This window comes from Podarcis gaigeae (genome assembly GCF_964106915.1).
Source record: "Podarcis gaigeae genome assembly, chromosome: 17".
Classification (NCBI taxonomy): domain Eukaryota; kingdom Metazoa; phylum Chordata; class Lepidosauria; order Squamata; family Lacertidae; genus Podarcis; species Podarcis gaigeae.
In genome coordinates, this window is record NC_139694.1 from 11,552,096 (window position 1) to 11,574,956 (window position 22,861).

A 22,861-nucleotide genomic window follows, 5' to 3' on the forward strand; every position below is an offset into this window, starting at 1 on the left:
TCTGGTCCTAAACCCCTGCTGCCTTGCGGCTATACTCATTTGTGAGAAAGGCTTTGGGAGTAAACCCTTGAGGAAAAATCTGCACTCACTGCCTTATGGGACATTTTCTGAAGAAGGTAAGGCAAAGGAGTAAACCCTTCACAAATCTGGAATGGGGTCCCTAAGATGGTTGGGTGGCACCTTGTATGCTTCCTTCTGGCAACTCCTGAAGCCAAGCTGGTGCTAAATGTATTGCTCTGCATTCCTTTGGACCACATCAGTGAGGCAGAGAGGAAGGTCTTGTGATCTGGGTAGCCCAGGTTTGTGCCCTGACAAGGTCACTTCAGTGCTGCTAACATAGCAAAAAATGTGAGAGGCACGTTTCTGCAGCCACAGCAAGCACAGTGATTCTACAGCATTTGACTTTACCCTCAGAGGCACATTCCATTCCCTCTCGAAACAGACAAATGCCAACTAATTTACCCAAATGCAATAGGCCAGGGATGGTTTTTTTTGAGTCACTAAACCACAGAGCCTAGGGCTTGCTGATCAGAAGGTCAGCAGTTCAAATCCCCGCGACGGTCCCTGCTCCTGCCAACCTAGCAGTTCGAAAGCACGTCAAAGTGCAAATAGATAAATAGGTATCGCTCCAGTGGGAAGGTAAACAGCATTTCCATGCACTGCTCTAGTTCGCCAGAAGTGGCTTAGTCGTGCTGGCCACATGACCCGGAAGCTGTACGCCGGCTCCCTCGGCCAATAAAGTGAGATGAGTGCTGCAACCCCAGAGTCGGCCACGACTGGACCTAATGGTCAGGGGTCCCTTTACCTTTACCTTAAGCTCCAAAAACTTGACTGCAGTCTGAAAATGTCTGACTAGTAAGCTAGTAGTAAGGGATTCACAGATACACATGGTACAGTGTCACTGATTTGATGGTAAACAGCAGCTAAGGAATTAAATGTCCTACATGAAATATTTGAGGCAGACTGGCAGTTAAAGGTGCCACATCAAAGTACCATATATACAGCAAAGTGTATATGAAAAACACCAAAAATGAAACATCCCTTTATCTGGGGCAAGTTGACACTGTCTCCAGGCAACTGGGTGGAAAACGTTTTTGAACTCAATTCTTTCATTCCAAAAATGAATTGGAAGAAGAGTTCGGGCAGGTAAGCCTTTTGTGCCCCAATACAATGAGAAACCTCCCCCCCCCCCCTAGTTTTTGAACCACAGATGGATACAAATTTGGTGCAGGGAGCCTGATAAAATTCCTTTGAAGACAAGATATAGCTCAAGGGGCCTCAAAGCAGCCACACCTAAACTAACGTATTAGCTACCTTGGGTTGTACATTGCTGTTATACTTAAGTACGTTCTAATAAACAAACTATGCATACATCCCGCTAATTAATCTCGGTAAACTTGTTACAACAAAGCAAAATATTGTTAAGGGTTTGCCAAAAGGATGAAATTAGCCAGGAATGAAAGAAATGTTTAATTATTCTACAGCTCTCTTGCCAAATGCTCTGTGGAAGAGACACATCTTTACAACATGGTGAAAGGCCAACGGCAACAGTGCCAAATTGGCTTCTCTAAAAAGGTGTTCTACAACTGCACCTGAAAAGGCCCTGTCCCTTATATTTCAGATTGGAAGGAGGCAGTGCATAGAAGGGCCAATTATGCCTCTCTAAGCACAGAGCCTAGGGCTTGCCGATCAGAAGGTTGGCGGTTCGAATCCCCACGACGGGGTGAGCTCCCGTTGCTCGGTCCCAGCTCCTGCCAACAACGGCGTTTCCGTGCGCTGCTCTGGTTTGCCAGAAGCGGCTTAGTCATGCTGGCCACATGACCTGGAAGCTGTATGCTGGCTCCCTCAGCCAATAAAGTGAGATGAGTGCCGCAACCCCAGAGTTGGCCACGACTGGACCTAATGGTCAGGAGTCCCTTTACCCTTTAAGCAGCTAGGCAGAAGCAATGTACAAATAAAATGAACAAAATTTAAAAACACGCACATATAACTTATTTACATGTTTTAGACAGGCTTGCTGAAACCAAGGTTTTTAGCAAGCATCTAAAACAGCACAACAGAAGCGTCTGGTGTCCGACAGAGCACAAAGTGCCCTGATACAATGACTTACAGATGTGAAGTGGACAAGTGCAAGGCTGCAAAATTTCTGATTATCAAAGCTATTAAACAGGCAATGGGGGGCAATGTCACTCCTTATGTAAACTGGCCCCAGGCTGTTAAGAGCTTTATATGCTAGTATGATCTTGACCTTGGCCTGCCAGCATATTGCCAGCCAATGCAGATCTTTGGGCAGAGGTGTAATGTGCTGCCAAGATTTTGCTCCTGTCAGTAACCACACTCCAGGGTGGAAGCCACACACATATAAAAACTGTTCTGATTTTTTTTAAAAAAAGCGTTTTAAAAAATACGTTGAATTTTCCATAAGGCTCACCATTGCCATCTAGTGCCACATTGTATATTGTATTTAAAACACACTTAAAACGTTTTATTTGCAGCTGTATAGCTGAGTCTCAGGATTCTGCATTAACTGCTGCTTCCATACCAACCACATAGAGTGCATTTGCATGTGGCGCTATGGTCTAAACCACTCAGCCTCTTGCTGAGTGGGCTTGCTGATCAGAAGGTTGGCAGTTCAAATCCCTGCGACAGGGTGAGCTCCCGTTGCTCGGTCCCAGCTCCTGACAACCTAGCAGTTCAAAAGCACGTCAAAAATGCCAGCAGATAAATAGGTACTGCTTCGGCGGGAAGGTAAATGGCATTTCCATGTACTGCTCTGGTTTCGCCAGAAGCGGCTCTGTCATGCTGGCCACATGACCTGGAAAAACTGTCTGCGGACAAACGGGGGCTCCCTTGGCCAGTAAAGCGAGATGAGCACCACAACCCCAGAGTCGTCTGCGACTGGACTTAACTATCAGGGGTCCTTTACTTTTTAATAATAATATTAAGGAACACAATAGCAGATTGCAGCTACCTATGATAGGTTACCAAAGCAATGGAAACCTCACTTTCAAAACACAACCATTTGGTATTAGAACTGACTGCAGGAGGCAACTCTGAAGTTCCCCGTGTCAAATTTCACTTCAGGCCAACAACTGTATTGCTGGGGAATTACTCTCCTTATTATGCCTAAACTTGGTCTAAGAAAATCAGCCTGTAATAACTTCAGAATCAGACCTAAGGTTGAGATCAATACCTACACACTTTGATCAGCCAAAGTTCAGACTATTAAAAAACACACAGATGAAGTGGCTGGAATAAAGTTGTTAGAGATGTGAAATTTACAGGAAATTTAAGTCATGGAGTGGTTTTATACATCGGCGCTGTAAAAAAATGTAACTATATAAAATCGTTATAACTTTATTAAACCTCAGCTTACTTTAGTGTTTTAAAGAACGTGAAATATATTATGCGTACCATAACAAGAACATAAATTTGCACTGTGAAAGATGGCTCCTGGCAAAAGTGTCGGCAGATTTAAGACAGAATTATGAAGAACATGAGACCTATCTATCTACGACTGCTCCTTTCAAGTGGTTTCCTAGCCCACTACAATAGTCTCTGCTACTGTAAAAGGTTGAAGATTTGCCGGTGTAACATATTTTAAAGTTCTAATTATCCTGTTATTTCGTATCTCATTGTCATTCAGTTCTGACCATACAATTTTCGCCTCTATGTACCTGCTAATTAAGACTTCATTTTATGTATCGATTGCATTTTTTATTGCGCTATACACACACACACACATATATATATATACACATACATATATTGTCTTGTGTCTGTACGGATAAAGGCAAAGAAGAAAGGAAACTGGCCACACACTGAGCAATCCCTGATGGGTTTTCTTTCCCCTTAGCAGAAATATAAACTAAACATAAATACCAGAGCGGAGCTGAAGAAAATGAATCTGAAATGAAAAGGGACAGCATGTTCATGAACATCCCTTTGACCTCACATTGAACCTATTCCATAATCATATTGCATGAGATCGGATCAGAATGCATGCCAAGACCTGTGTTTCTATCCAGTCCACCTGTGTGTGCATGTGTATGTGAAAGCACATGTATGCACATGCGCACCAGTATAGCTCTGTTGAGCTTTTTAAATTTTTGAAAATGGCAACTTTTTAAAAACAGCCTTTTAGTAAACTTTCCTGATGCACATAAAACAAATGCAAAAAACCCATGGAACTATATGGTTCCAGTAAAATACGCAAGGCTAACTCTACAGCTGAACAGCTGTCTAGTGAAAGCAGCTGCCTCCTTGCTGTCACAGTGATCTGAAAGGCCTGGCATGTCCTGGCAGTGTGACCAAAATCCTGCAGTTGTATACACTAATGATTTAAAATGTTTGCTTAGGCACTTCCTCATGCAATGAGTAAATGCTCACAATGGGTTTTAAAAAGTGTATGTGGAAACTAGCAAGGAAGGACTCTTCCACTACCCTACATTACAGAATACCAACTGTTGCAAGAACCTATGGTTACAGTCTTACTTTATCATATTAACAGTTCCCCATCTGCTTGGTTACTGGTTTAAACACATTTCTTTCTTTGTTTTAAGTATTTAAACTTCAAGTGCTCCACAATTTTAAACAGGGGAGGCGGGAAGACTTTAAAAACCATTGTTTCAACCGAAAACAACGCACTAAGCCTTACTGCCTGCCAGATAACAATTGCAGTAAGAAAACAAATTGTGTTTCCCTCTGAATATTAAGAACAATACACAAGCATTTCCTAACTCTTTCAAACTAAAGTAAAGGCAGTAGACTATAGTATAAAAAGGCAAGACTTAAAGGAAAAAGTAGTCCAAGATCTCTATGTGGATATACATTACAGCTAGTGACTGGGGATTGATTAAAAATATTCCAAAAATCTTAAGACACAAGGTGTGGAACATGCAAGGCCTGGCCTTTGAATTCCTATTTTATACAAGTATAGGAAAAGTAAGCACATAAAAGGTTGCGTTTTGGTATGTGCTGCTCCTGGAGCACCCTCTGGTGGCCAGAAAAATGTGCCAGGGGAGTAGCTACATTAAAAGATTATGTGATAGCCAGATTGCAATAAGAAAAATGCCATTCTAGATTCCGAGACATCGTACTTAAAACAACAACAACCCATTTTTATGCTTTGTGAATTGCTTCCACCAAGAAAAGGCAAATTGTTCCAGGTGATACACATTTGCACTACCATATACGCCTGAAAATGTTTGTCCTGAATGTTTTGTGACACTGCAGCGGGACAGATCTTAGGAGGCTATAAGGGAGGGACATGGGTGGCGCTGTGGTCTAAACCACTGAGCCTCTTGGGCTTGCCGATCAGAAGGTAGATGGTTCGAATCCCTGCAACGGGGTGAGCTCCTGTTTCTCTGTTCCAGCTCCTGCCAACCTAGCAGTTTGAAAGCACCCCAGTGCAAGTAGATAAATGAGTACCGCTGCAGCCAGAAGCGGTTTAGTCATGCTGGCCACATGACCCGGAAAGCTGCCTGTGGACAAATGCTGGCTCCCTTGGCCTGAAAGCGAGATGAGTGCCACAACCCCATAGTCACCTTTGACTGGACCTAACCATCCAGGGGTCCTTTACCTTTTTAGCTTTACCAAATGTATTCCTTTCTCAACAGACAAATCAGTGACACATCATTTGGAGGTAGGCACTTTCTTTCCAGTTTGGCACCAGGCCAACTGTGATGTGCAACTTTGCAAGGAAGCCCACAAGTGTTACTGGCCCACTTGTTCAAAGAACATGTTCTTCATGAAGTAAAAGGAAAAAAAAGAACATTTTAAAATCTTTCCTACATGGTTCCTGGAGCAAATTCTCTGTTGGCCTTGCAGCAGAAGATGTAGGTATTTATAATCCCTAACATGTAATTTTCATATAATTTACATATGAAGTTATGGTATAATAGAAAAAGATTATATTATCTATAATTAGTACTAAGACCAATGTCCAATACAGCAAGTTGTACATTGTCTAACACAACAAGTGGCACTCCCTTTCAGGTCCCATACATAGAAGACTACTTTAAGGTTTCTTACTACTTACATACACAACATTCTCATAAGGGTACAAGGCATGCACAGTCCAAGTTAAATATGAGGAGCATCTCTACTTTTCCTTTCAAACAATCTCAAAGACTCCAACCTCCCCTCTACACAAAGCCTGCATCACTAAAAGGAAAGATAAAAAGAAAGTAAGGCGTTCCGATGCAATGCTGAGAAGATTAATTAAAAATAAAAGCAACTCCAGCAGGCAGGGCATTAAAGTAGAAGGTGGCTCCAGCTTTTAAATCAACTATAAAAGAAAGGACAACTTCATCCCAACCTTGTGACATTGCAACAATACTTAACGCAGAAACAAACCAAATCCACAACTGTACAGCATGCAGAGGAAAGTAACTGAGGGTTAAATGACCTGTGACATCCATGTAGGTTTTTTGTGTGCTGTCTGAATGACTCACATAAACTATTGACACTTGGTTTGCTTTCTTGTATCAAAACGGAACATGATAAACTATCAGCACTGTTAAAGTTGCCTTCAGTCTTGTTACTTTTGGAATGTTAACAGCACACTGATTTGGTAAGAATTCGTAGCATTTCCAGAACACTCAGCACGCTGCTGGAAGTATTGTTCCTCACTGTCTACTGTTAAGCACCTGCCACAGACGGACTATTACACAATTATTTTTAAAAAAGGCTCACTGGGTGCCACTTTTTCCTGAACCTTAAAAAGTAACAGGGATTTATTTTGCCCCCAATCTGGCTTTATTTGGAAATTATTGAGCTAGAGGTTTTTATAACAGGGAGTAAGTAATGGGAGGGAAGAAAAGTCAATCCTATGCAGTTTACAGAATAAAATTAGATGCTTCTAATTTTTTGGGGTGGGGGTAAGAATTTCATTTTCCCAGAAGGAAAAAAACATGCATGCATTGTCAGCATTTTATCTCTTTTTATTTGTTTTAAAAAACCTTACATAAGCTAACAAACCTCAACTTTTTACACCAGACACAAAATATGCTCTGCCTTTTTCTCCTATCAATATTTGCACAATGTCCAGAATAGTTTCTGTGCCTATTGCAGAGGGACTGTCTTTCTGTACACAAATATTATTGACTGTAGAGCTGGGCTGCAACAGTACTGGTATGTCCTTACCACTTTATTTGCATTCCACTGGCTGTAGCCAAGTAGCTCTTGTCATTTCCAGGCAAAATAAGATTGAGCGGTAAAGTTAGTTCTCAAACGATGCCTGTATTCAAACACTTCGGGGAAGACGAATTATCAAATTGTTTTTTACCCTTTTCATGACATATTTGAAGTCGCTCATGTGTTACATCCAGGTTAAAGGCTTTAACTTTCCCTCCTCAAACAAAACAGGGCAGGCATGCCAAGAGCATATAAATATTTTTACTAGGAAAAAAACACCTCCGAGATTAATTTGTCACTCATTTCAAAAGATTATTTCTCCTCAACAATTAGCCGTATCTTATTTGAGAGTGTGGTTGCTCTTCCTCTACACTAGACCAGTGGGATCATGGCTTGTTTGTTTTTAATTCCAAATGCCCACTACTGAGTCACAAAAAAAGGGGGACCTTTGGGAGAGAGAAAACAAGGTTCTAAATCTTGTACCTGCAACCTACTCACTTTTTATCCTGGTTTACATAAGAATGAGATGGCCCTTGCGGTCCCTTCCAGAACTGCAATTCTAAGATTCGAAGTACTATCCTGTTCAATGTTGCAGCCAAGGATAAAGTTGATAGGACAAACCATCATTCTCTGCTTCTTTGTGGAAACAATATTTGAAAGGCCTAACATTCTCAGAGGGATGCGGGTGGCGCTGTGGGTTAAACCACAGAGCCTAGGACTTGCTGATCAGAAGGTCGACGGTTCAAATCCCTGCGACAGGGTGAGCTCCCGTTGCTCGGTCCCAGCTCCTGACAACCTAGCAGTTCGAAAGCACGTCAATGTGCAAGTAGATAAATAGGTACCACTCCAGCAGGAAGGTAAACAGCGTTTCTGTGCACTGCTCTGGTTCGCCAGAAGCGGCTTAGTCATGCTGGCCACATGACCCGGAAGCTGTACACCGGCTCTCTCGGCCAATAAAGTGAGATGAGCGCCACAACCCCAGAGTCGGTCACCACTGGATCTAATGGTCAGGGGTCCCTTTAACTTTACCTTTAACATTCTCAGAGAGGTAACTTTATCTCGCCTGTTAGAATAATGTTCCTATCATCATCTTAAATTGTGCATATAAAGCAGTCAGAATATGGCCACACAGAGATACTGTACATCTATACTGGTCAGAGACAAGCTTGAGACACACACCTGACATAGCTCTCCCAGGTTTTCTAGAGTTCTGCACCTTTAACATGTTTTTATGTTCTAAATGACATATTAGTAGCCAACTGTAGCCCACTTTCTAACATCAGTTTAAGAGAACAAGGAAGGAAAAGTATTGTGGAAAGGCTAAAGAGATTGGCAGCTTTTAGTACACCTTTTTTAAGCAAGCATTTTAAGTAAATGTTTTGATTTATATTGTTAGTTTTAACTGATTTTATCTTATCGCTTGTAATCTTACTGTACACTGCTTAGATACCAAGGTGTTAAGCTATACATTAACTGTTGAAATGAATAAAGATAAGTAAGATGGTAAAGCCAACAGTAAAAAAAATCACCTCTTCCTCCTTGGTTATCTACTTCATATGTTTAAGTAGTAGAAGAACTTTTTATTATGACCTTAGGTAAAAACATAACATTAAAAAATATAGTCTATGTAAATGGTCAGCCTTCACCTGTTTGCATCTGCATTGGGTCCTGGAGAGTCTTCTAATCTTGGCACCCCAGAGGTCACTAGAAGAGCCAAACAAGGGTCTAATTTCTCCACATTTATGACTGGGACTAAACCAACAATAAATGAGGCCACCAGAGCAGCAGCACTCCATTGCTATGGGCTGGAAAAGTCTCACTAGTGGATTGAGTCATCATTTTGTCAGTTCCCAATCTCTGCTCACTTAACTCTCCAAGAGAGGTCAGCACTCATTCACTCTTAAAGGATATTGGCTTGGTTTAGATAAGTAGGTTAATTAGAAAAGCCTTGGATCAGACCACACCAGTTGTAATTAACTGAACAACTAGATTTATTGGCCCAACACAAACTGCAATCAGTTAAATAAACTTAGAAAATAATTATTTCTAAACTAGCTGGCATAATAAGAAAGCACAATCGTATCTTACGAGCTGATGAAAATCCTAAAATAAAAGGCAATTGCTTTTTATCAGGAATTAACACTCTCTACCTTCCAGCCAAAAGCAGCTAATTGTGCTCTCTCAAGTCCACACTGCTAACTCCCAACTGAAGGGTATAGCTCTACAATTTGTAAGTTTTTGCCTGTAAAATGCACATAGAGGCCTGATCAGAGTATTATACTGGGGTGAAATGGAAGGCAAGCCTGGTTGTGACATGCACTCAGAATGGAAGACAGTAATAAAGTCTGGGGTTTGGGTGTAACAGATTTAAAGACCCTCAGCTTTCTACAGTTATTTTATATTATTAATTTGATTTATTTGTTGCATTAGTCGCCTAATTAAAAAAAAAAGGCTAAATGACTCAGAAACAATAAAAACAGTGTTAAAACACATAGCAACCAATACACTAACAAAACAACAACCTCAAGAACCACACCACAACCAACAGATTAAAAATATCAACAGTAGTGTAACTTGTCGCAATCCACCAAATGCCTGGAAAGAGTGTATTAATGTGGAACTGAAAAGACATTAAAGTCAGTGCCAGATGGCTTACAAGGAAGAGCATTCCATAGCTTGGGGGGGGGGGGCACAATTGAAAAAGCACTCTCCCATGTTACCACCATTTGGATGTCTCAAAAAAGGAGCACGTGGAGAAGGGCCTCGGGTGATGAACTTAGTTTGGATAGGTTCATATTAGGAGAGGTGTTCTGTGCAGGATTTGGGCCCTGAGGCATACAAGGTCCTGTACATTAAAACCAGAATTCTGAATTTGGCTTAGAAATGTATAGGCAGCTAGAATACCACTGATGCTTCATTCTAGTTGGTAATTTGGCCAGAATGCAGCCTTCCACATTCCAATACTCCATGACAGTGCCATTCTAGAAAGCACTTCCATAATAAATAAGAACTGCTTTGGGTACCTTGCTTCATATAGGATTGGAGACAAAAGCAGTGTTGCCAGTTCCACTATCTATTGTTTTATTATATGGGAGTGTGCATTACTTTTCCATCTCAGTAAAGTAAAATGAACCCCCCCCCCACTCCAAACTCAGATATAAAGAGATTTAAAACTGAGTTTTAAAGTTTGATGTAATATATTAACAGAAATATCAAAAAGAGGTTATCATTAGACATACCTTTACCAGATCATGTAAGTTGGCCTCTTCAGCAATTATCTGACATGACACATCTTTCTTCTAACATTTAAAGAGGACCCAGCAGTTGCTTATCATTAGTTGACTGATTTAGTTACAGGAAACTGCCTGAGCGGATTTGAGTACATAAGCCAGTGACAATTCAGTTAGATTTCCCAATGTCTAATGCAGTGTTTCCCAACCTTGTGCCTCCATATGTTTTTGGCCTACAACTCCCATCATCCCTAGCTAGCAAGACCAGTGGTCAGGGATGATGGGAGTTGTAGGCCAAAAACATCTGGAGGCACAAGGTTGGGAAACACTGGTCTAATGCATCTCTTAAGGAGTCAGCAAACAGTTTTTGTTGATGGCTGTGGTGATGCTCACAATTAAATCTTTCACCCACCTAGCTTCAATTATAGATATCAATTATCTATAGGTCCATCTTCCATGGCCACACACACTATATTTTATTACTTTCCATATATCCATTTTTGACAACCATTCATTTTTTAGTCCACCCCCTCCAGGCATCTTCAGACTCCCTTAAGCTTTCCCTCATATTTGAATATTCAGGAGACACAGTGGCTAATAATAATAATAATAATAATAATAATAATAATAATAATAATAATAATAATTTATTTGTACCCCGCCCATCTAGCTGGCTTTCCCCAGCCACTCCTAAGTTAATCCTAAATTCATCATATAAATAATACAATTATACTGAGAACCTGGCTCATTCAGACTAATAGTGAAGTAAACTTTACTGCGATCTCACAAGTGGGCAGGTATGTAGAGTAGGGATTTGACAAAGCACACTTGACTGCATAGTCATACCCTGGAGAGGAATTGTTCAAAATGCACTTATGTTCTGTCTTATGCTGATAGACACGAGGATGCTCTGTTACTTGGTGATTATTTGCTGGCATTCCTACAACCTCAACTTATGATTCCAGATATGCTCTTGTCATTTTACAATCCTTTCCCCTTTTTTTCTAAACCATCTCGCTTCATATTTCCCCCTGAACTGTATTTATAATGAAAATGTTATAACACATTTGGTGGTCAAGGAGTATTCACTGGTTTCAAGGAAATGCAAACCACATGCATATGATGAATCACTGGAGTTACCTTGGACTTATACCAGACAGAAGGAAAAACTGTGTTCTGTCCAGTCTAAGTCTGATAAGCAGTTGGGTTCCTACTATGAACAAATTTACTTGTAATTTCCATTGAGCTTAAATACTTCTACATGAATAAAAGTGATAAATATTATTGGAACTGCGGCTTCTAAGACCGCCATACACCTGTGATTTGCACTCTATGGTTTGCTGTACAAGCCTGGTATCAGCATGGAGCATGAATAGTATGGAGACAAATTTGTCCAATACAGAGACTGAATGCAAAGTAGAAATCAGTACACATGGAGCTGATTTGGTTGCAAGCATTTGCCATAAAGTCTATATAAAGTATTGTCTACCTCCTGGGATTCTACTCTCTCCCCACGACCTGTATATTTAGATCAGATTTACTACTATCTAGAGTAAATTACATCAACTTTTGCGTATTATAAGAACCTCTTTACAAAGTTTTATTTGTGGCACAAGTAGAAAACACTGAATTATGTTTATAGGCTTAAGTGTATTTGTCAATTCAACAGGCTGCTTTTTCTTAGCAAATGATTTGGTATACCCTCTCCTTGAGGCTAAAAATTTGAAACCGTTACAGTGTAATCCTGTAGTATCTGCTCAGAATTCAAAGGGTCTTGTTGTGAGATATACACGTACAGAACTGCAGCATATATGCAATTCTGCACCTACAGAAATCTAGCATATACAGTTCCAGAACCAGTCATTGTGAATCTTAACTGCCTATACTGGGCACTCTGCTAAACTTCAAAGATACCCAGCAAAACTATTGAGCTTATTTACAAACTTGGTTAGAATAACAGTTTGATGATATCATTTGGAGAGAAGGAGTCAACTGATTTGCAGTTCCAAGCCTCTCAGTTTTTCCGCCACCTGTACTTACAAGTGTTAATATGTCCCATTGAATGGAGACGCAATTTTTTCCGGATTTAAGAACAAGCCAAGCTAAATCCATTTGTTCAAGAACATTTGAGGGCAAGAGAAGTATTAGCAACAAATAAAACACAGCAACAAACCCTGCTTCTACATTTGCTCACATTAAAGTCTGACATTTATTTCAATGTACGTACTACTACCAATTCAGAAAAGTGCTTAGAAGTTGGTTTTTCTCCCCCTTTGGACTACTGTTGACCATACATGCATATTTTCTGTAAGAAAGGAGCTGGATGAGAACAGAAATCACGCAGCAGCGGCACGGCGGCAGCGGGAGGCCCCATTAGCTAAAGTGGTACCTCAGGTTAAGAACAGTTTCAGGTTAAGAACAGACCTCCAGAACAAATTAAGTTCTTAACCCGAGGTACCACTGTATAACAATGTTGTGTAACCTAATGTTTAATTCAAGATTGCTATAGCAAACAGGAGTAAAATACTAAACACAGAACTGAAGTCTTTTATTGACCTGCTACAATGAACAGTTTTAGCCATGAATCAAATATATGTATGCATCCTTTCCACTAAAAATTGTATCAACTGCAGGTCTGCACACAAATCCATACTATACCATCCTGCTTAGTCCTTAAGAGGTCTTGCTGATACGCTGCCACAATTAGCATTATTTGATTAGTATGTCTCCTCTCTCTTGCATACAAACAGGTAGATGCCTAAGAGAACATGAACATTTGCTTCAATATAGAAAGAGTCACAGAAAATATGTGGGTCTATAGTCATGGTGGACAAAATTGATATCCAACTTGATTAGAGCGTAAGGTCTTATCTTGATCCTCTTTGAGGGGATGGGTAGGTTTGAAACTTTTTCGAGTAAGTAGCTAGGTGGTTCATCCATTGTCTGGAAGACGTCAACAAAAAAGAAAGGGGGGAAACTAACACAATATGTGTTAAGGCCCACAAAGGACTTCTAGGGAATAAGAAAGTTAATGGGGTGTCTTCATGGTTTTACATTCTTCCTAAATTGTTAGTACTACAACAGAAATTGGAAGATGCACACAGACTATCTACTGCTTGCACTGTGCTGAATGAACAGGTGGAACAATGGAGAACTCCCTTCCATAAGGTATCAAGCTACAGAAAGGAACTGCTGTAACCCAGAATCACTTCCAACGTGCCACCATTCCCTAACTGAGTAGCTTAGCAGGGGAGGAAAGAAGAAAACTTCAGTCTGGAAGTGGTGACTGCTGACAACTACACTAAATATCTCTGCTTTTGCAAATGGTCCTAGAAATATTACATCAAATATTTGGAATGTGCCCTATACTATCATATAATCTCATATATGAAGATGAAGGAAAAGTTAAGTGCAAGCTTTCTCAAACAGTGACATATGTACAGCATTATGTCATGTGTCACTGATTTCAATGAAACTCAAGCTCCACTGAACCTGAGATAGTGCCCCTTACCTAGTACCTGTTACGTAAAATGACCAAACAACTCCAAGGCCTACAAAAATGGTTTTATTAACCATCGCCTTTGATTCATAAGTTAATTTTTTATAGACATTTTATGGATGGATTCACATGACTAGTTTCTCCGCTCAGTCAGCTGTAGAGAGAGCTGTGTGGAACTCAAGTCTTCTTCAACGCACATTTTACTACTTGGGAGTGTCTGCATGATAGCTAGGAAGCCACCAATAAATAACTGAATGCCTTTATTAATCCATATTCCAAAAGGATCTCACCATGGAACAGAGTAAGAAAATCTATGTATAATCTGCAATTTTTAAAGTGACTTTTTCCCAATTGGCTAAAGAAAACTGTATTTTTAAGAAATGAGTTTAAAGAACTTAGGTGGACAAGTGGAGCATGCATACATGGAACAAGGTCTTCTTTTGCAATGAAACGTTCCCCTTTCTCCACTCCACACATGCTCCCTAAGCCTGTTGTGGGGTTTCCCCCAAAGCACAAAATAAAGGGGTCCCAGGAGTTTGAAAGGGTGAGGTGTGAGGGGCACTGAATCTAATGGACCTTGTTCCACGCATGCAACAACCCAGTTGAATCCCACCCCTTATATCTGTGTCACTGAAATAACTTGAAATACAACAAATAAAGGCTGCCGTATTTCAAAAAGTGAAAACCTGGACACAAAAGTTGTCGAGCTTTTTACGAGGGCTGAATACCGGCTGTGTCCAGAATATTCCGGACATATGACAACCCTACAAATAGAAACACAAAAATGCTCAAGGTCTATTCAGGCATTCAAAAACATAGCTCATGAAGGAAGCTCAAGGAGATGAGTGTGCTGGCTCCACTCTTGTCCCAGTGTAAGGAAGAATCCTCCTGTATTTATGGCAGCTCCCCACATGGTGCAGAACTGTAGAAAATCCAGAGTTGCACATCACATGGGGAGCCCTACACAAACAGAAGTGGGCTTCCCATTTCATATGGTCATCTTCCAACTCATAGAGAGTGTTAGAAGAAGAAGAAGAAGAAGAAGAAGAAGAGGAGGAGGAGGAGGAATTTGGACTTGATATCCCACCTTTCGCTCCCCTTAAGGAGTCTCAAAGCAGCTAACAATCTCCTTTCCCTCCCTCCCTCACAACAAACACTCTGTGAGGTGAGTGAGGCTGAGAGGCTTCAGAGAAGTGTGACTAGCCCAAGGTCACCCAGCAGCTGCATGTGGAGGAGCGGAGACGCGAACCCGGTTCACCAGATTACGAGACTACCGCTCTTAACCACTATACTGCACTGGCTCCCAGATAGGAGAGAGCAATGCACCTAGGACACACATTCCGACAGCCCCTCTCACATGATATATTTTCAGAATGCCTGAAGAGATTTAAGAATTTGAGATGACAAATGAAATCTCTGCTTACCTGAATATCCTGGGATATATGTGTTTTCAGTAATTCCTATAACTCTTGGCAGAATCAAAGATGTGTCACCTCCCCACAACTATTACATTTCATCTTGGGGAGAGAGACAGGAATCTCATGGAAACAACTGGCAAGAGGAATACAGAAGCTGATGGCTACAATTTTAAGGAAATCCTCTAAGCACAGAAGAACAGGACAAGCTAAAAGAAAAGAGAACTTGCATGCTAACTAGGAATGGCTGTGGCCCAAGAACGGCCATGTGTGCAGCAAGTTCCCTTTTTTTCTGATAGAACATGTCCCCTCCCATTTAGTGGTACTGTGAAGTCCTTGTAACATTTACATGAGTGGGAGGTGAGGGTCTTGGGTCAAAAAAGGAAGAAAAATATTCTTATGCATGTTCGGAGTGTTTTGTGCATGCATAAATGGATTGTCTGGATTACAGAAGCATCTATCAAACACATTATATGCCCAGATGGATACAACAGGTATACAACTTCAAATGCAATGTTTTCAAAGTATTCTTTCATACTAGGCCCCTGCAGCATAGTCTGCTCTTTCACCTGCTATGTCAGATTTCCCCTCTTCAGTTTTATTGGAATATCAGGCAGTGCCGTTGGAGTGTCATATTTAATGATACTTAATCTTTCCCTCTCCCTCAAAAGGAAAGAAATATGTTTATAGTTAAAACAGGCATAGGCTTTTGGTGTTTTGTTTTGTTTTAATACTAAGTTTAGCGTTTGAGTACATTTGACCATGCTAGTACATAAAACTGAGCAAATGATGCAACTTGGCACAAGTCATTAGCTTTCAGTTGCTTAGAAAAAGTATTTAATTCTTTTGTATTTTGAATGGGTGTGATCCTGTGAACTATGTACATATGAGATGCCCTACTTAGTTTTGGAAGACAGCAAAAGCACAGCTGTATTCAGGGATAACTAGATGAGTTTGTTAGTCTCTTTTGCTTACATGAACTTTTAATGCTCCCTTATTTATATAAATGAAAATGTGTGTGTACCAACACTAGCCTCTGTGGTTAGGTGCATCTGTAAAGCCTATGTACGATGTTTAGAAATATTGTAGCTGTAGATCAATCAAAACTACTGTAAAAAGAGAGACAAGTCTCCTTCCTACTTGAACACTCAACAAACCTTTCAAAACATTATCTGATAATGTTCTAGGTACACTTTATGGCTAAGCTTGCATGCACCAAACCATCTGAGCATACCATGTCATGTCCAAAGATGAATAACTACAAGCTTACATCCACTTGCCTTCAGAACTATCAATTTAAAATAGATCATCTTCTTGGGTAACATTAGCATTCAGATCAATTTGGTTGGAGTGATGTCCCAATACAAATTATCCTGTGCTCAAACTATTGCACTGCCTTCTAGCTTCAACGTATCTAACTTGAACTGTTTATCTGTGGCTAACAAAGGTTTTATAAGCATTGTCAAGAATTTACAGCTTGTTTGTTGTTCTTTTGCAGAAACAGCAAGGGTTTAGAACTGTCTCATTTGTTTCTTGCACGCTATTGACCTCAAACTAACACTAAAATCAGGACTTACTTCCAAATGATGGATTTAGAATGGAGGCTTAAATCTGAGTTATTAACTTTTTTCAGATTGATAAAATTGCTGAATTTTTCTATTGTCTGATTAGTTAATCTCAATTGCGTATCTTTTTTAGTTTTAAAGGTTTTTACTCTGTGATTTTCAACCTTCTGAAGATAAGTAGTTGCATTCCTTGTATAATGGTCCCTTCCTTCCATACATACAATACTGTATCCTATCTAATAACCCACTCTGTTTTCTTAATGGTTAATTCTCCATTGCTCTGCACTTCTTAAAAACACAGAGGATATATAAACTGCTGTTCTAAATAAGTTTGCTTATTTCAGAACTTTATTTCCATAGATTTAATTACTTAGCAGCAGTATCTGTTGCCGTCACCTGAAAATGATATCATGAAACGTAAGAAGAAGAATAAAAAATACTATCTGAAAATATTTTCAGCTTACAACTTAAAAGCTGCTTAAGGCAAAAGAGTGACATCTCTCCCGCCTGTGCTTAATATAAAAAAGTATTTAGTAACATACTGTTTCCTCAAAACAAACAAGATTATAGGTGTATATTAGGTTCAGGATCAAATCAACTTGTCCCCATGGATTTGCTTACCGCCTAGTAGAATGGCATATCGGCTTTTGCAATGTTGGCATTATTACATTAACACAGTTTGAGAAAACAACAGGGGAGGGCAGTATTTTACAACATTATCTTGCAAAGCTGTTCCTAAAGAGAAAACTCCATTAAAAAGTGCTCCTTATCTAGAAGTGTTCCCCAAGGTCCTCTATAGTGACCATCTATTGGCATAATATTTACATATTCTTCCTGGCATTAATATAAACAGCTTGGTCCTACTGGCAGTCTGTCTCGAAACACCTCAAAATGCACTGAAGTCTACCAATTTAGGATTTACATTAAACAGAGTGCAATGAAAGCTATATCTCTATCTATATCATCTATATCTATATCATCTATATCATCTATATCTAATCTAATCTATATCTATATCATCTATATCTAATCTATATCTATATCTATATCCCCTTCATTATTTGACAAGAAACTGCCAGTTCAAAGTTGTTCAGTGATGAGTGTTGGAGACATTAACCTACTAAAGCCATGCTACTAAAGCTTAACACCAATACATAAGCAAGAAGTAGGGTTGCACTGCTTAGACCAGAGTGGCCCAAGTTTTCATATCAAGTGGGCTGCAAGAGTACTTTGACACGGAACCCACCAGCTGCACACTGCCTTGTATCACTGGAGGGGGGGGGGAGAGTGAGGCCAAAATTGGACACACACCCCAGCCCTTTCACCTTCTTCCCAAAGCAAGGCGCTAGGCTTGGGGAAGGGGTGCAAGGCTCCTCGCAGGGGCCTAGAGCACTTCCGCCTCCTTCCCAAAGCTAGGAAAATGCTAACTAGGCTTTAAGGAGTCCACATGCCTCTTTCCCCAAGCCTAGTGATTTGCTCACCTGGCTTTGGGAAGGCAGCACAAGGGCTGGGAGGGGGTTGTCAAATGTTGCCGAGGGCTGCCCCCCCAAAAAGGGCCACGTGTTGGACCACCCTGCTTTAGACCCTCCTCTGGGTGTTTCTGTGTCCAAGTGACTGAAGTGAGTAGTAGCTTTCTCCTAAACAAGCTTCCATACAATCTGGAACCTAAGCAATTGGGATTCCAGATCACATGACAGTCTGTAGACACCAAAGTATCTCACTCCAGATGTTCAGCCTATTACACATACACCAGTGGGAGGGGCTACTCAGTACAACCCGACTCTCTGTTTGTGCGTTGGTGTTAACCATAAGTTGAATGCCTTAAAAAGGGGCTTGGATTTGTGAGCAAATCTATGAGTTTCTAAATTAAAAGGCAGCTCCTTTTGCAGCTTTACTTTTTATCATTAAGTTTCCCCAGCCTTGTAAGTTATAAATCACGACAATTAAACAGTTTTTCATACTGATACGGTTCCTATCAAACTTCCAGTACGATGGTGACTGACATCGTGCAACTTCTAAACTCCATTGTCTGCCGACAGAAAGACTGCTTACCTACACTGGGCAGAATTTGCCTTATTTTTGAGTAAATGTTCACAGGACTGGGCTGTCACACAATAACATTTTAAGTCACACTGTGGCATAGCTCCCAAGAAGCTCATGGATGGAAAGTTCCCATCTCTTCCTGCCACCCAGCACTCTCTTCTTCCTGCATTGCTCTGGAAGCCCCCCCCCCCTTATAAAGAGACTTTTTAGGGGACTGGAGGGTGAAGGAGGGGTCAGATGAACTCCCTTAAGTTAACATATTTTTGAATCCACATCTGTGAACCTGAAAAAATTAAGAATAAACCCAATGAAAGGGCAAGTGCTGTTTTTGGCCTCAGGAAATACAATACACAAAATATAAAAATAATATTTCTCATTTATATGCCACATTTCAAACGTTCAAAGTACTTAACTTAAATCATTTCAGTCCTGCATGATAGACCCGTATTATCTCCATACTGTAAATGCAGGGCTGAGGCTGAGAGAATATTGTTTCTCCAAGGCTACCAGAAGTTTGAGGTGAGATTTCAAACAAGGACCTCCCCGCTCCCATCTACCCCATCAGCTCTCTCTATCAGACTAATGCTACAATCCTGGAAGGAGTCTCACTGAACTCTTGGGACTGTGCTGCAAAATTATGTTGGAGTTATGACTTTTCAAGGTTTAAAGTCACACAGAAGTAAATCCAATTGAGGATCACTTTACTGATTTTGTATCTCACTGGAAATGATGAAATGCACTTTGGCTGCAATCCTAAACACACTTGTTTGAAGTAAAAGCATTGAAATGAATGGGACTTTCAAGTAAATGTTTCAGCCGATTTCCTCCCCAGTGTTATTGTCTACTATGGTGCCAGTTGACCTGCGAGATACTATATTATCACAAAACCACGTATTTTCTTGAATAAAAGACTGCTGAATCTTACCAGGGTTTTCAGTAGCACATTACAGGTGTTGTGCAGCTAGAACTATTTCTGGAAGAGTCCCAACAGTGTAGCATTTGCAGTGCTCTAGCCCAGATTTTAATGCAAAATTTATATGCCACTAGCAAAGTATTAATGGATATAATGGGTATAAGAGAGGCAGTGTTGGTGGTTTTTAATTCATCAGTTCTTAAGAATGACCATTCTCCTCTTGTTCCACATTTATCCAGTTATTAGAGTCCAAACTTTAACCAAAAGAATGCATTGATATGGCAATGTCCACTTTGTGCCCTCAGGAACTGGAGTAACACACCACATGCACACAATCCACACCTTTCTGTAACTAGGTGCTAATTAAATTGGAGCTGCTACCTGTGCCTCTGCATGCGTAATCAGAGACTCTTCCTACTTCATCCAGAGAAATATATAAAAACTGGAGAAAAGTCAAAAGTGGCATAGTATAAGCTGTTGAATATGGAAGGCCTGAGTCAAAATCCTTAAAGATGGGATCTCGCTAGGTCATACTCAAAGTAGACCTGCTGAAATCAATGGACCTGAAAGAGTCATGACCTAATCAAACGAAGTAACTGGACTTATTAGTCCATTAATTTCAAAGGGTCTCCTCCAAGTATGATTTAGGCAGATCCCACTTTGAGTTATGCTGCACAGGTAAGCCTGGCCAAGTCACCATCTTCCTCATGGGGCTAAGGGAACAAAACGAGATCACCTCAAATATGTTGCCCTGAGCTTATAAAGGGAAAAGGCAGGTAACAAATGTAATCAATTCATACGTTTATCACTTTGTGAATACAGAAGAGAGGCTAGAACACATTATGGGATGATGGCAATGCATCCAAGTGAGGTAACTGTACCAGGTGTTATGCACCAGATACCTGAAAGATGCTGAAGGGTAAGAATAGGTTCCCTGGCTCCTTGTCCCTGTGTGGCGCAATCCTTAGGATGCGTAATCAAAAGTTTGCTGGGTGCAACGTGGCTTGCTCCCTAGCCAGTTACTTTAGGGCTGGTGGCTTAAAAGGTACGCAGGAAGGCTAGGCTGTGGGGGTGGGGAGAAGAGAACCAGACTTGTTCAGACATGATCCCTCAACCCAAGAGGGAAAGGAGTCGTATCAAAGGGTAAATACACATCGCCCCTTATCAGGAGCCGACCCCTTCCAAAGGGATTCGTGCAGCAGCTCCCTAAAGCTACTCGCCAAGTAGCGAGGATAACCTCGCGCGCCTGCTTCCCTTCGCAACCTGGACGGGCACCTGACAGGCGCGCAGCTGCAGGCGGGCCAGGACTTGAGGAACCGAATATCTCCACAGACCCAGCAATGTTGGTAGAAAGGAATAGGCCGAAGGAGAGTGGGGGACGCTCCGGGGTCCCCCAAAAGTTGGGAGCAGAAGCTCTCTCACCTCCTTCCCCCCAGAGTAGGAAGGAGAAAAGTTTTTTGGGGCGAAGGGGGGAGAGAGAGATAGAAAGAGCCCCCCCCCCCCGGGACGGAGCAGTTACCCCTCGCCGCCGCCGCCACCTGTGTGCTCAACCCCAGCCCAGGCACTTTCACGTCTCCTCCTCTCGCCTCCATGGAAGACTTACCTGGCCCGCTTTCCTCGCGCGCGGCGCCTCTCCGGCCGGCGCCCCCTCTGCCCTTGCCTCTCCGCTTCTTCGCGGGACCCTCGAGCGGCGGCGAGGCGGAGGCGGCCCCGCGCTCCTTCCCCGCTGCCCGGCGGCGCGACTCGCTCATGTCCAGCGCTGCTGCTGCTGCCGCTGCCGCTGCGCCTTCGCAACCTTCGCTCCTCTCTGGCAACGGCGCGCGGACGGAGCGAGCGATCCTCCAGTCGCGAGGGAGAAGAAGTTTCCTCTCTCGGCTCTTCTCCGCTTTGGCTTCTTCGGGGGTGGCTGAGCCCCCCGCGCTTTCCTCCGCTCCTCTTTGCGCACCCGCAGCTGCCTCGGCGGCTCTCACTCTGCTGCCCTGGCTCCCATCCCTCGGACTGCTGCGGGAGAGGAAACTCGGCGCAAGGAGTTCTCGCTTGGTTTCAAACTCGCCCCCCCCTCCGCGTTTTGGGTTTGTCTTTTCTTTTTTGGAGGGGGAGCGAGGGAGGGAAAAGGAGGAAGGAAAAGTTGCGTGGGGGGGATTCCTTTCTGCCCGCCCCAGGCACCCACACGCACGCAAGCAGGCAGGCAAGCAAGCAAGCACCGCTTGCCGGGGACAGGAGGAGCCTCGTCCAGCCCCTGGGGGCAAGGAGGGTGTGGGAATGTGGGCGGGCGAGCGGGCGGGCGGGGAGGGGCGGCAGCGGCGGGCCGCTCTTCCCGAGGCAGGCAGAGCCCGGCAGAGGTCGCCTCAGCTGCGCCTGGAAAGCGACGCCGGGCAGGGCTTGACGTGAAACGCGCTCCGGCTAGTGCCGAGGGAAACACCTTGTGGTTTCAGTTGCAGCTGGATAAGGCAGCATAAACCAGTGATGGGGGGACGGGGACGGACTGCTTCTTAGCCAGGGTCTCTTCTTTACCTCCCACAAAAAACACACACACTCTGAAGTAAACAAAAAACTAGTACAACCTAACAGGACACGGGCCTAGTTCTCTCCCCCCCCCCTACTAGACCCGTGTATTGGCTGTCACGTCAGAATGCAGGGGTCTCAGTGACTAAATAATAATAATAATTTATTATTTATCCCCAGCCACTCTGGGCGGCTTCCAACAAAACACTAAAATGCAATAACCTATTAAACATTAAAAGCTTCCCTAAACAGGGCTGCCTTTAGATGTCTTCTAAAAGTTTGGTAGTTATTTTTCTCTTTGACATCTGGTGGGAGGGCGTTCCACAGGGTGGTTACCACTACCGAGAAGGCCCTCTGCCTGGTTCCCTGTAACTTGGCTTCTCGCAGCGAGGGAACCGTCAGAAGGCTCTCGGCACTGGACCTCAGTGTCTGGGGAGGACAATGGAGGTGGAGACGCTCCTTCAGGTATACTGGACCGAGGCCATTTAGGGCTTTAAATGCTTCTTCATTTGAAATAAAATATTCCCATTGGGTATGGCTAGAGAAATTGAATC

At 42.2% G+C, this 22,861-nt stretch overlaps 1 protein-coding gene across 4 annotated transcripts in view; it reads right to left on the bottom strand.

The window, feature by feature from the left end:
- NRG1 (neuregulin 1) overlaps positions 1-22,861 on the bottom strand; it is a 505,915-nt gene that overhangs the window by 164,525 nt on the left and 318,529 nt on the right. For 2 of the 4 annotated variants that reach the window (XM_083718892.1, XM_083718893.1), the window contains exon 1: positions 21,406-21,987. The exons of the other annotated variants lie outside the window; for them this stretch is intronic. In XM_083718892.1, the coding sequence (XP_083575018.1) occupies positions 21,406-21,553 (148 nt within the window). In that variant the 5' untranslated portion in view covers positions 21,554-21,987. Of the gene's footprint in view, positions 1-21,405; positions 21,988-22,861 lie in introns of those variants that run through there. 4 annotated transcript variants of the gene reach the window in all.